The following is a 13,329-nucleotide window of genomic DNA, read 5'->3' on the forward strand; positions in this document are numbered from 1 at the left end:
CCTGCCCATAGTTTGATTACCTTGGGTCAGTCACAGGGCCTGAGGCCCTAAATGCTCTGTCTGTTCCTTTCTGAGGACCTGGGTCCAACATCCCGAAACATGGACTCGGCTTCGAGGTCCAGAGCCAGCCTTGGAAGGTGCTGGAACAGGTCCCCCGAGGTGTACAGTAGAAAACAAAGCACAGGCCATCGCTGAAGATTTCCTCACCATTTTGATAAAGCCATTTTATTCACAAATTTGACTCTGTCTTAAGACTTTTGGTTTTTTTTTCATTTTTTAGGAAATATTTCAAAGAAGCATGTAATGTCCCTGAACCAGAAGAAAAGTTTAATATGGATAAATACACAGATGTGGTGACAGTCAGCAAACCAGTCATTTATATTTCAATTGAAGAAATCATCAGCACACATTCAGTAAGAGAGGTTGGAGGAGGGTCTTAGCAATGGACACGGGGTTCAAACGTCTGCTCTTGAAAATGTTTAGTTTCTACAGGGTGTTACTGTAAGCATGTGCTCCTACTTACGTTCTCAACCTAAAAAATACTTGAATTATTTATTCCCTGACCCCTATGCATTGACTAATCTCCTTTTCCCAAACAGGAGAAGTTTACTTTTGACATGATACATGTATTCCCTGACTCTTGTGCCTTAGGAAAACTCCTTCTCTCAAGCAAGGAAAGTTTATTTCTTCCGTGATCCAGTTACAGTCAGGTGGTGAATGTGCAGTTTAAGCCCCGAGCCCGGGCAGCCCTGATATTTTCTCCACCCACCAGGCCCACACTGCCTGGACCCCAGAGTCGGTCTCTCCCCCTTTCAAGAATTCTCTTCGCATTTCCAGTAATTTTCTGGGAAAAGGAGAATGCTCCCTCTCTTCTAATGTTTGGCCATAAAGAGGGAGGGGATAAACAGGCGTATCCAGGTTGGGGAAAAGAAGACATACACCCCACACCCCAGCAATAGCCGCCTACAAAGAATCGCTTCTGTTGTTCTGGAAAAACCCATTTCTTAGAACCAGGCACTGTCAGTCTGCTGTGTCATAATGTCTCCCTCTGGTTCACGTGCAGACATCACCACCATCAACCATTAGCCTGTATTAGGTGCATTTTGAAGGCAGGGCAGTTTTCTCGGCATGGTGACGGTCTTTGTTTGCTTAAGACCAGAGCCTATTTCCTGAACCAGCTAGGTTCTTAAAGCATAACCTTTTCAAGAACAGTTCTGGACATGACTACTCCAAGCTAAGTCCTGAGGACATGCGAGAAATCCGCCCAAGACCTCCAGAATCAGAACCTGCATTCTCCCAAGATCCCAGGTGACTCAGATACACACAAGAAGCCCTGGTGAAGGATGCACCCAGCTTCAACTGATACACACAGCTGGCGGAAAGCACGACAAATACACACCTCTTAAAGGGCCAGCCCCTCCCCCACCAAACCAGCTATACTAACAAGTAGCAAAATTGGCTGCTCAAAATTTCAGTCTTCATTATTAAACTCTTCTAAGTAACTAAACCTTAAATATGGGCTGGAAAGAAAGATTGGATCTACTTTTGATTTCCCTCTTTCAGGGTTGGGACAGGGAACCTCCTTGACATTTGCAACAAGCTCTCCATCAGTGTTTTGAGTGACCCTAAACAAAAGCAGATCTGAATGACCAGCTGAGGGAGTGAGTGGGTTGATTAAATAAAGAGGCTATACTTGTTTTCCCTATATATAAACACCCCAAATCACCAAGCAAACGCATCCAGTATATGCAGCACTTGCAAAAATAATTTTCTAACGAACAAGTAGACTCATTCATATTTGAGCCACGACCCATTTATCTATTTGTTATGGCAAATTTTTCATCTCAAAAAGATGTCCACACATTGGCTGCACATGTACTGAGGGCAATAGCCACATGCAGGAAAATTGAGAGATTCTTTCCCAAGGAGAACTGAGAGACAATGTTACTGTATTAATTTAGACTGTTACTCTTCAAGGAGAAATAGTGTGTTCCTTTCGTCAACAAGAGTTGAAAACAGAATCCAATCTTGGGAAACATAACTCGTAACCAGTTTGGAATTCCATCATGTGTGATGTTGGAAGCAGATGTAATAACGTGGGAGAAGTGTAATTGCAGGGAAAGACTGTCCTTGTTTACTGTCTGTCTCAAGTCCTCACTGCAAGTCCACATGCAGACACAAGCACGGCAGTAGCATGACTTGCCACGCCTGTGTCCACATACTTGCCCCTTGTTCTCTAAGGAACATGTAGAACATTAGCTCTTTAAGGAGACATTTTCAGGAAATTTTGATGTTCTGTCATTATCAGAATAAAGAGTAGAAGCTGGCTGCCTAAATCATCCCTTCCAGAGACAGCAGCCCATCAACTGTCCCATCTCTTCAGAGAACTAGAACATAAATGTATCCATCTTGCTTATTTTGTTCTCGTCTCTGACTTACCTTACCCCAAAATATCCTGTGTACTACTTCCAGATTTCACCGTGTCTTTCTGTCATCTGTGTTACTTATATAACATCTTGCTTTAAATCTAACCATAGTAGAAAAACTAGCATGTCTTACAGTGGACAGAACTTTAAAAGTAGTTGAATATAGTTGCTTCCTTGAAGCTATGCATCTGAGGCCCCCTCTCCCTTTCTTAAAAACCCAATTTGTAAGTGTCAGGGAATGTTAGGGAAAATTCAGCATTAAACAGATAACTCTCTCCTTCACTAATCTTAAAGATTAAAGAGAATGGAAAAGGAAGTAATCAAGGCAGTGTTGTACCAGCATAAGGATAGACATACCAGTCAATGAGATAGAACTGAGAGTCTAGAAATCTTCAAATCTGTGGTCAGTTTGTTTTTGACAAGGGACTAAAACAGTTCAGTGGGCAAAGAATAGTCTTTTCAACAAATGGTTCTGGGACAACTGGAAATCCACATGCCAAGAATGAAGTTGGACCCTTTCCTTCCACCCTATACAAAAATGAACTCGAAATGGATCAGAGACCTAAATATAAGAGCTAAAATTATAAAACTCTTAGAAGAAAACATAGGAGTAAATCTTTGTGACCTTGGCAATGGTTTCTTAGGTATGACACCAAATGTACAAGCCACAAAAGGAAAAAAAAACAAAACAAAAAAACAGATAAATTGGACCTCCTCAAAGTTGGAAACTTTTGTGCTGTAAACATTGCCATCAAGAAAAGACAACCAAGGGAATGAGAGAAAATAATTGCAGATAATGTATCTGTTAAAGGACTTGGATCCAGAATACATAAAGAACACCCACAACTCCATGGTGAGATAAATAATCTGATTTAAAAATGGACAACTGTACATCAAATGACACAATGAACACAGTGAAAAGGCAACCTACAGAATGGAAGAAATATTTGCAAATCACATACTGTATCTGATAAAGGGTTAATATCCAGAATATGTAAAGAATTCTCACAATTTGACAACAACAAAAAACAGCCCAATTTTAAAATGAGCTACAGACCTGAATAGACATTTCTCCAAAGAAGATATAGAAATGACTGGCAAGCACATGAAAAGATGCTCAACATCACTAATGACTAGGGAAATCCAAATCAAAACCACAATGATTTTGCCTCATTGTATAATAGAGACAGCCTATAAATCTATCATTTGGTTTGGAAAAATAAAAACATGAGATACCACCTTACACCCATTATGGCGGCTACTATAAAAACAAAAACAGGGCTTCCCTGGTGGCACAGTGGTTGAGAGTCCACCTGCCGATGCAGGGGACACGGGTTCGTGCCCCGGTCCGGGAAGATCCCACATGCCGCGGAGTGGCTGGGCCCGTGAGCCATGGCCGCTGAGCCTGCGCATCTGGAGCCTGTGCTCCGCAACGGGAGAGGCCACAACAGTGAGAGGCCCGCGTACCGCAAAAAAAAAAAAAAAAAAAAAAGGTTAAGATGGTAGATTTTATGTTGTGTATTTTACTACAGTTAAAAATAAAAACATAAAAATAAAATTTTTAAATGGGCAAGCGATCTGAATAGAGATTTCTCCAAGGAAAATATACAGTAGCCAATAAGCACATGAAAAGATGCTCATCATTATTGGTCATCAGGGAATGCACATCAAAACCAAAATGCGATAACTTCACGCCCACTAGGATAGCTAGAATTAAAAAGTCAGGTAATAATAAATGTTGGCAAGGATGTAGAATGACTGAAACTCTAACATACTGCTGGTGGAGATGCAAAATGGTGCAGCCACTTAGGAAATCAGTTTGGCAATTCCTAAATGTTAAACAGGGTTACTATGTGATGAAGCAATTCCTAGGTATGGGCTCAAGAAAAATGAAAACATGTGCACACAAAAACTGGTCCATGAATGTTCACAGCAGCATATTCATAATGGCCAAAAACTGGAAACAAATGTCCATCAAAAGATGAATGAATGAAGTGCGATATATCCATATAATGGAAAATTTTTTCGGGGATAAAGAGGAACAAATGCATGCTACAACCTGGATGAACCTTGAAACCATCATGCTCAGTGAGAGAAACCAGTCACAAAAGGGCACACATTGTATGAGTCCACTCATGTGAAGCAACCGGAACAGCTATATCTATAGAGACAGAAAGTACATTAATGGCTTCCAGGAGGAAGGGGTAATACTGGGGAGTGACAGCTAATGGGTACACAGTTTCTTTTAAGGTGATGAAAATATTCTGAAATTAGATAGTGGTGATGGTTACACAAGTCTTTGCATATACTAAAAACCATCATTATCATAGGTTTTAAATGCGTGGATGTGATGGTGTGTTAATTGTATCTCAATAAAGCTGTTGAGAGAAAAGAGATTAAAAATGAAAAAGACTAATTTTATTATATGATTCAGTGTTTTGTAAGTTAGCTACTCAAAACAACTAAAATTAGATTTCCCATCACCAGGGATACCAGTCCCACACTTTGGAAACATTGTTTTAATTTAACTCTAAATGAAAACAAGAGCAGCTGTGTTTTCATAGCTGTGCCCCAGAGTTACTATGTTTCCTCTAAGACCTGGCAAACACCCAGCAGTGTTCCCCTTAATCCATTTTTGGAATTCTGAAAGGAAGAACCAGCTGGTACATCTAGGTCTCAGGCCAAGGAATCATATGGGCATTTCTGCTATCCATACCCATGAAAGATCTTCAATGCCAGACATTGAAATAGCTAATAGTGGTGATTTGAAAAAATATATAGTATTTGATTACCGAATAATTTTTCTCTGAAGAGTTATGGAAATGCCCTTACAGTTTGCTACTGTATTAGCCAAGAGACTTGTGTGTTGTTTTAGACTCTTTCCCCAACTTTGACTTTTTTTTCCCTCTTTTTTATTGATGTGTCGTTGATTTACAATGCTGTGTTAGTTTCAGGTGTATAGAAAAGTGATTCAGACTACTATGTATGTAGCCTTTCAGATTCTTTTCCCTTATAGGTTATTACAAAATATTGAGCATAGTTCCCTGTGCTGTACAGTAGGTCCTTGTTGGTTATCTATTTTATATATAGTAGTGTGTATATGTTAATCCAAAACTCCTGATTTATCCCTCAACTTTGACTTTTGTATAAACATGGAGGGAGCACAGGGTTTAGGTGGAAGAAGGCTGCCTCTTGGCAGATCTTGCAAGATCTTGCTGAAAGAGTGTTTATGAACACCTTTCACAAAACTACAGTTTCTCGATGAAGAGTGGGCACTTGCCTCTAAGATAAAATGCAAGCTGTGTCTCTCTGTGGTCTCTAATTTTAATATATGTCAGACCTGTATTTAAGGTTCAAACAATATCAGAAAAAAGTTATTATGAAAAACTGGGAAGGGAACTATGTAAATATGGTAGCCATTAAGAACTGACTTTTATTTTTGTATGTGTGTTGCTTTCTATATAAAGCTCCTGTTGGAACACCAGGATGCGATTGCCCCTGAAAAAAATGACTTACTGAATGAACTTTTGGAATTGCTGGGAGAGGTACCTAATGTGGAATCTTTCCTTGGTAAGGGCTTCTTCCCTCTGGTTTGTATTTGATTGGTTGGTTGGATGGTTGGTTGGTTTTCCTATCCTAGATCAAAAAATCTTTTTAATTTAATACTTGTTTATTTAAAGGATAACTACACTAACCCCTTCCTACATGAAGGATTCTGTAATTCTTAGTGTGCTAGATTATCAAACAATTTGATACTCTTGAAGCTCTAGATACATCAAAAACGATTTGTCAACCATAAAGAAAGAAAAAGAGCGAAATTTATTAGACGTTCCTTGCTATGTTCTCCAATGGTGTCTTTTATTAACAGTTCTCTCTTTTAGTAATCTTTTTCAAATTTCGAATATTGATGTCCTATGCTATTTTAATGTTTAATTCCGAGATTTTTTAAAGTGTATTGGAATGTGTTTTCTTTTTTTTTTTTTTTTTTTTGTGGTACACGAGCCTCTCACTGCTGTGGCCTCTCCCGTTGCGGAGCACAGGCTCTGGACGCGCAGGCTCAGCGGCCATGGCTCACGGGCCCAGCCGCTCCACGGCATGTGGCATCTTCACGAACCGGGGCACGAACCCGTGAACCCTGCATCGGCAGGCGGACTCTCAACCACTGAGCCACCAGGGAAGCCCTGGAATGTGTTTTCTTCTGAGGACCACGATCTCCTGTTCAACTACCGAGCCCACGTTTCCTACAGAACCTTTATCTTACATTGTTGATGCCACTGTCACAATCAGTGAATTGGAAAAATAACAATATTTTATTCTACAGGGGAAGGAGCTGTTGACCCCAGTGACCCTGACAAGGTAAACACACTAAGTCAACTTGCAAAGACTGAGATTTCCCTTTTCCTGACCAGCAAGTACGACATAGGGGATGGTGAAGCTATAGATGGCCAAAGCCTCATGATCAAGTAAGTTTGGAGCTTAAAGAGCACATGTCTCCAATTATGCATCTTAAACCATGCAAATTCAAATAAGGCTAATTCCTCAAATAATCCATTTTAAAATATCTAAATATTGAAATACATTATGTTTATCCATCAAACATCTAACTAAGGAATAGTAGACTCTTTGTAATTTAAGAGGGAACTAAATATCATGATACTTTCTTAAAGCCTATCTTGTGTTTTAGTTTTCCTTGTAGTAATTTGATTCCTTTCCTTTAAGAAATGATTAACTCAGCTGGTGAAAGGCCTCACGTAGCTGAAAGGAAATATCTGTTTCAGTGGTCAAAAGAACAGTCAAGGAAATACCTTGAACCTAATTAATTTTCTGGTATAAAATGTTAACGTAAAAGGCACACACGATAAGACATAATGCTGTTATCTGATTTATTAGACACCTTGCCTATTAAACTAAGCCTGGATATCTTGACCAACTTTGACTTTATTTATACCCAGTTTCTTGTTCTCAAAGATTTCAAGCGAAGCTTTCACACTTTTAATTAATACTGTACTTTTTCAGTCAAGGCCTCATGGACATTCCACATCAGTCCTGTATATACAGGGTAAGAAAAAATGATCCATCACCATAAATCGAGACGCCTTAAACCAAAGCCAGGTGCTCACCAAACAATACAGTTTTTAAGAACTAATATAACCAAAAGGATTCGCATTAGCACATTAGAACAGTTGTACGTTGGGGTGAGGTGGAGAATGGAAATGGGAAATGGGGAGAAAAGGAAATAAATAAGTATTTAAATAATACTTCACACATGACTTCCAAGGCACAGGCCCTGAATTCTGAGGTTGTTTTAATTTGCTACAGGACCTTTCTGTTCTGCCACTGACAGGCTTTGGACAGTACTCATTTCTAGTTGATTTTTTCCAGATATTCAATCCCATGAAAATGGCAAAAAAAAAACAAAAAAAAACTTAGTGTGCTATGTTGGAATATGTACATAGGTGCTTCTTCTACTAAGCTTGTTTATTTTGTGCTCCGATTATCTCTAAGGATCTGTTTGTTCACCTAGCCGAATACTTGAGTATCTACTCTGTAGATACTGGGCTTGAGTGTAGGCACTGGGCTTGAGGCTGAGGACACAGCGGTGAGCAAGCCATTAAGGGTCCCTGCCTTCCGGGGGTCTGCAGTCTGTTGGAGAGCACAGCTCACTTGAGGGACGCAGGACTCCTACACAAACTTGGCTTCATAAGAGTTGAGGGCAGTTCCTTTAAACTACTGATGATGAAGTCAGATTGCACTTGCAGAGACAGCTCAGAACAGGGCAACAGAAAAAAGGGGGAAAACTGTGGAAGCTACTCCCTGGGTTCCTCTGAGCATGTGCCAATTACAAAGGTAACTGGAAATACAGATCCTGTGGTTCCACCATGCAAATTAAATTAGGCCAGTAATCCTGTGATCTCATAAGCTTTGTCCTTTAGAAGTAACAGGAAGAAATTTTTTCATAATTAATTTTGTCTGTTACTTGAGCACCATTTTCTAAATGCAGTCAACTCAAATGTCTGCATTAATGAATGGAGATCATGATTTGGGTAGTCTAAAATATCAAATAGTCTGAACATCGTGTATGTTTATACTTATTTCTGAATCTGAGTCCCCATGGTTCTGTGAATTTTTGGAGTGCACATTTCAAAAGCAAAACCATGAAAGTCAGGTGTGTGGGGCAGCAGTGCAGCTTAGCCAGGAAGGCCTGGTGCATTGTCCTACTTGCCTCAGCCCTTGTGTGGCTCCCTCCCCACTGTACGCTAGAAAAAAGTACTGTCTACTTCTTCAATCACCATTCCAAGTAGAGCCAGCCAGTGGTTTTATTTATTTACTTACTTACTCTTGTATTTTGTAGTAAAATACACACAACATAAAATTTACCAATCTAACCTTTTCAAGTATACAGTTCAGTGGCACTTAGTACGTCCAGAATGTTGTGCAAGCATCACAACTGTCTAGTTCCAGAACACTGTTATCACCCCAAAAGTAACCCTGTATCCATTAAGCAGTCATTTCCCCAATGACCCTGGGGCATCTTTTCTGCTTTCTGTCTCTATGAACTTGCCTATTCTGGAAGTATCATATAATGGAATCATACAATATGTGGCCTTTTGTGTCTGGCTTCTCTTATTCAGCATATTTTTGGCTGAATAACATTCCATTGTATGGACATACCACATTTATCTTGGACATTTGGGTTGTTGCTACCTTTTGGCTATAGTGAATAGTACTACTGTAAACATTTATATACATCTTTTTACTTGAATACTGTTTTCAGTTCTTTTGGGTATACACCTAGGAGTGGAATTGCTGGGTCATATGGTAATTCTGTTTTGAGGAACTGCCAGACCTTTTTTCCACAGTGGCTACACCATTTTATATTCCTACCAACAAAGTATGAGAGTTTCAATGTTTCCATAATTCACCAAAATTTATTTTCTGTTTTGTTTATTTTGTTGTTATAGCCATCCTAGTGGGTATGAAGTAGTATCTCATTGTGGTTTTGATTTGCATTTCCCTAATGATTAATAATGTTTCTCTAATGATTAATAATTAATAATGTTTCCATGTGCTTGTCAGCCTATCTTCTTTGTAGAAATGTCTATTCAAGTCTTTTGCCCATTCTTTATTTGGATTGTTTGTCTTTTTGTTGCAGAGTTGTAAGAGTTCTTTATATGTTCTGGATGGTAAACCCCTATCAGATATATGATTTGCAAATATTTTCACCCCTTCTATGGGTTATCTTTTTATTATTGAAGTATAGTTGATTTACAATGTTATGTTAATTACTGCTGTACAGCAAAGTAATTCAGTTATATATATACATTCTTCTTTTTAATATATTTTTTCCATTACGGTTTGTCATAGGCTATTGAATATAGTTCTTTATGCTATACAGTAGGACCTTGTTGTTTATCCATTCTATATATTAAAGCTTATATCTGCTCCCAACCTCCCACTCCATCCCTCCCCCAGCCCCACCACCACCCCGCTCCGGCCACCACCAGTCTGTTCTCTATGTCTGTGATTCTGTTTCTGTTTCATAGATAGGTTCATTTGTGTCATGTTTTAGATTCCAAATATAAGTGATATCATATGGTATTTGTCTTTCTCTTTCTGACTTATGTCACTTAGTATAATAATCTCTAGTTGTATCCATGTTGCTGCAAATGGCATTATTTCAGGGCTGTCTTTTTATTCTCTTGGTAATATCCTTTTCTGTAGAAAAGTTTTTTAACTTAATGAAATGCAGTTTATCTATTTTTTGTTGTTGTTTCTTGTGCTTTTGGTGTCATAAGAATTCATTGCTCAATCCAAGATCATGAGGATTTACTACTGTGTTTTTTGCTAAAGTGTTCTATAGTTTCAGCTTTTATATTTAGGTCTGTGATCCCTTTTGAGCTAATTTTTGTGTACGGTGGAAGGTCGGGGTCCAACGTTATTCTTTTGCATGTGGATGCCCAGTTTTCCACAACAATTTCTTAAAGAGACTATTCTTTCTCCATTAGGTGGTCTAGACACTCTTGTCAAAAGCCAATCTACCATACATATATGGTTTTCTAGACTCTAAATTCTATTCCATTGATCTATATGCCTATCCTTATGCTAGTATCACACTGCATTTATCACTGTAGCTTTGTAGTAAGTTTTGAAATTGGGAAGTATGAGTCTTCCAAGTTGTTCTTTTTGAAGATTCTTTTGGCTACTTGGGGTTCCTTGCAATTCCATGTGAACTGTAGGATCAACTTTTCCATTTATATAAAAAAGGCTATTGGGCCAATGTTTTAATAGATTCAATAATTTACTGCTTTCATAGGCCTCTGGGGTCTAGAAAGCCTTCCTCTGGGCACACTTCAAGATCCTGCTGTTAGCAGAGCCCTTCACTAAGCAGCCCAGTGGATCATCGTGGATAACAACTTGAAATGAAGACTGACCAAGTAGCCTTCCCCAAAAGTGGAATTTGGGTATTGCCCAAAACAGTCAGTAGAGTTTGCTCCATGATGTTAGGCTAGCCTTACTTCCAAATACATTATACCTTAAGTATATATTTCAAAATCTTGATGCTAACAGGTAAATATAAAATGTGTCATTGACAAGGAGCTTGGAGACCACCTAGTCTGAGTCTTTATCTCTGAGGTGAGGAAATTAAATTCTAAAATTATGGGAAGCAAGTAGATGGGCACTGACATGCTTTAAGTTCATAGGCCATTGATGTTCCATTGATAGACACTTGGAAATACTGATTCGAAAACTCTTATGGGGATGACTTTCTTCCAAACAATAAACCAAATTCCTAACTCAAACATAAAATATAGTTCTTGAGACTCTTCATTAGAGAACCAAATTTAACTGAAATCAGACAGTGCCTTTCAGAAGTTACTAAGAAGTAGACAGTCATGGAATGCAGAGCTGTTGGGGATAAAAATAACTGGCTTTTCTCTATCAAAAAACTATTTTCCCTCCTCGTTAAATAGGTTGTGTTTTTAACTTTCAAAATGCCCCCCTTATTATTAATTACAAAATCACTAGCTTTGCCGTGATGAGTAATTCATCTTCATGAGGGTCCCTGAATAAGGCACTGTTAATCCTTATGCTTGTAAATTTAATTCCATGCTAGTTTCATAATTCTTAATAATTAGATGAGGATGAAAATGATAATAATACCAAACACCTGTGTAGTACTTACCATGTACCAGGGACTGTCCTATGGATATGGGTATAGATAATAACAGATAACAACATGTATAACATAACAACATCCATGAGTCATGTAATACTCTCAGCAACTCCAAGAGGCAGAGGTTATTACCTGGGTTTTATGTAAGAGAAAACTAGGCACAGAACAGAAAAAAAACCCTTTCCTGGTAGTATAGCTAGTAAGTGGGGCATAGGTTCAAATCCAGACAGTCTTAAATCTTTCTGGGCCTACACTCTTTTTTTTTTTTTTTTTTTAATTTATTTTTTGTGGGGGAGTGGGTAAAGTACATTTATTTTCTTCTATAGGTGTTTCTTTTTCAAAAAAAAACAAGGAAAAGGAGAAAAAGCTCCAGCACCCAATGTCCACTGGGCTTTAGTCCTTGGGGAAGGAGGTGCCCCACGTACCTGGCCCCTAGGCTGACCCCGCCCAGGGCGTTGGAGTGCCGCAGCTTCAACAGGGTGAAGCTGGAGAAGGAGTTCTGAGCCTGGATCTCTCTCTCCTGGGTCAGCGCCAAAAGGAAACCTTCCCTCGGCAGCTCCCAGCTCTTCCACACAGAGCCACACACGGGATGGGAAGTGGGCCTACACTCTTGATCACAAGGTTTTACAACTTGAGGGCAAGGTCACTGTCCTTTGCACTCTTAGGGATCATAGAATAAATAATAAGAATGATAGCAGAGCAGTTATTGTATACCTGATGCTGGGGCATTGCTTCCCAGGCCACAGAGAAGGAATGGCATAGAGTAAGGGACATGAAGGCACATGGTGGAATAGGAAGAAACATTCTATTTCTGTTTCCCTTCCATATCTTTATGGAATAGGGAGCCTCGGTTTGGGCTATTGCCATTTTGCTAATACTACCAAGCACGGTGATATTAAAAGGACAAACGAACAAAAGAGCCTGGTTGAGGAGTCCTAGGGAGACCTGGGATTACAGCCCCAATCTCACACATTAGCCGTTGGACTCAGCAAATCACTTCCCCATTTGTTTCCTCATCCATCAAATGGAGAAGAGGGGAGATGATGGGAAAGGGGGGACTCTGGTGAGTAAATGAAGTCACACAGTGACACCTTATAAATTATAAAGAACTGTACAATGGAAAATCTCTCTCGGGCTTCCTTGATGGTGCAGTGGTTAAGAATCTGCCTGCCAATGCAGGGGACACGGGTTCGAGCCCTGGTCCAGGAAGATCCCACATGCTGTGGAGCACCTAGGCCCGTGTGCCACAACTACTGAGCCTGTGCTCTAGAGCCCGCAAGCCGCAACTACTGAAGCCTGCGAGCCACAACTACTGAAGCCCACATGCCTAGAGCCTGTGCTCTGCAACAAGAGAAGCCACTGCAATGAGAAGCCCATGCGCCACAAAGAAGAGTAGCCCCCGCTTGCCGCAACTAGAGAAAGCCCGCGCACAGCAACAAAGACCCAGTGCAGCTAAAAATAATAAATTAAAAAAAAAAGAAAAGAAAATCTATCTCATTATAACTTATGATTCAACTTATAGTATGTGATCCTTTTGGCCTTTATTAAGCTTGCTTTTCTATGAAAGTATGTGTGTAGGTAGAAGGCATTATAGATGGCTTTTATTCATACTTAGCTGCCTGAGTGCTTTAGTTGTCATCTCTTAAGAATTTTTTTCCTATCACATAATTCAGTTTAGGCATCCATCATCCCAGTTGCAAGATTTTCTTGCTTGTAGTCCAAGCTGGC

General features: G+C 39.5%; 1 protein-coding gene across 2 annotated transcripts in view; it reads left to right on the forward strand.

The window, feature by feature from the left end:
* Window positions 1-13,329, forward strand: part of IQGAP2 (IQ motif containing GTPase activating protein 2) — a 293,990-nt gene that overhangs the window by 264,613 nt on the left and 16,048 nt on the right. For both annotated transcript variants that reach the window (XM_067731039.1, XM_067731040.1), the window contains 3 exons: window positions 281-413; window positions 5,894-5,996; window positions 6,748-6,889. In XM_067731039.1, the coding sequence (XP_067587140.1) occupies window positions 281-413; window positions 5,894-5,996; window positions 6,748-6,889 (378 nt within the window). The remainder of the gene's footprint in view (window positions 1-280; window positions 414-5,893; window positions 5,997-6,747; window positions 6,890-13,329) is intronic.

This window comes from Pseudorca crassidens, chromosome 3, assembly GCF_039906515.1.
Source record: "Pseudorca crassidens isolate mPseCra1 chromosome 3, mPseCra1.hap1, whole genome shotgun sequence".
Classification (NCBI taxonomy): Eukaryota; Metazoa; Chordata; class Mammalia; order Artiodactyla; family Delphinidae; genus Pseudorca; species Pseudorca crassidens.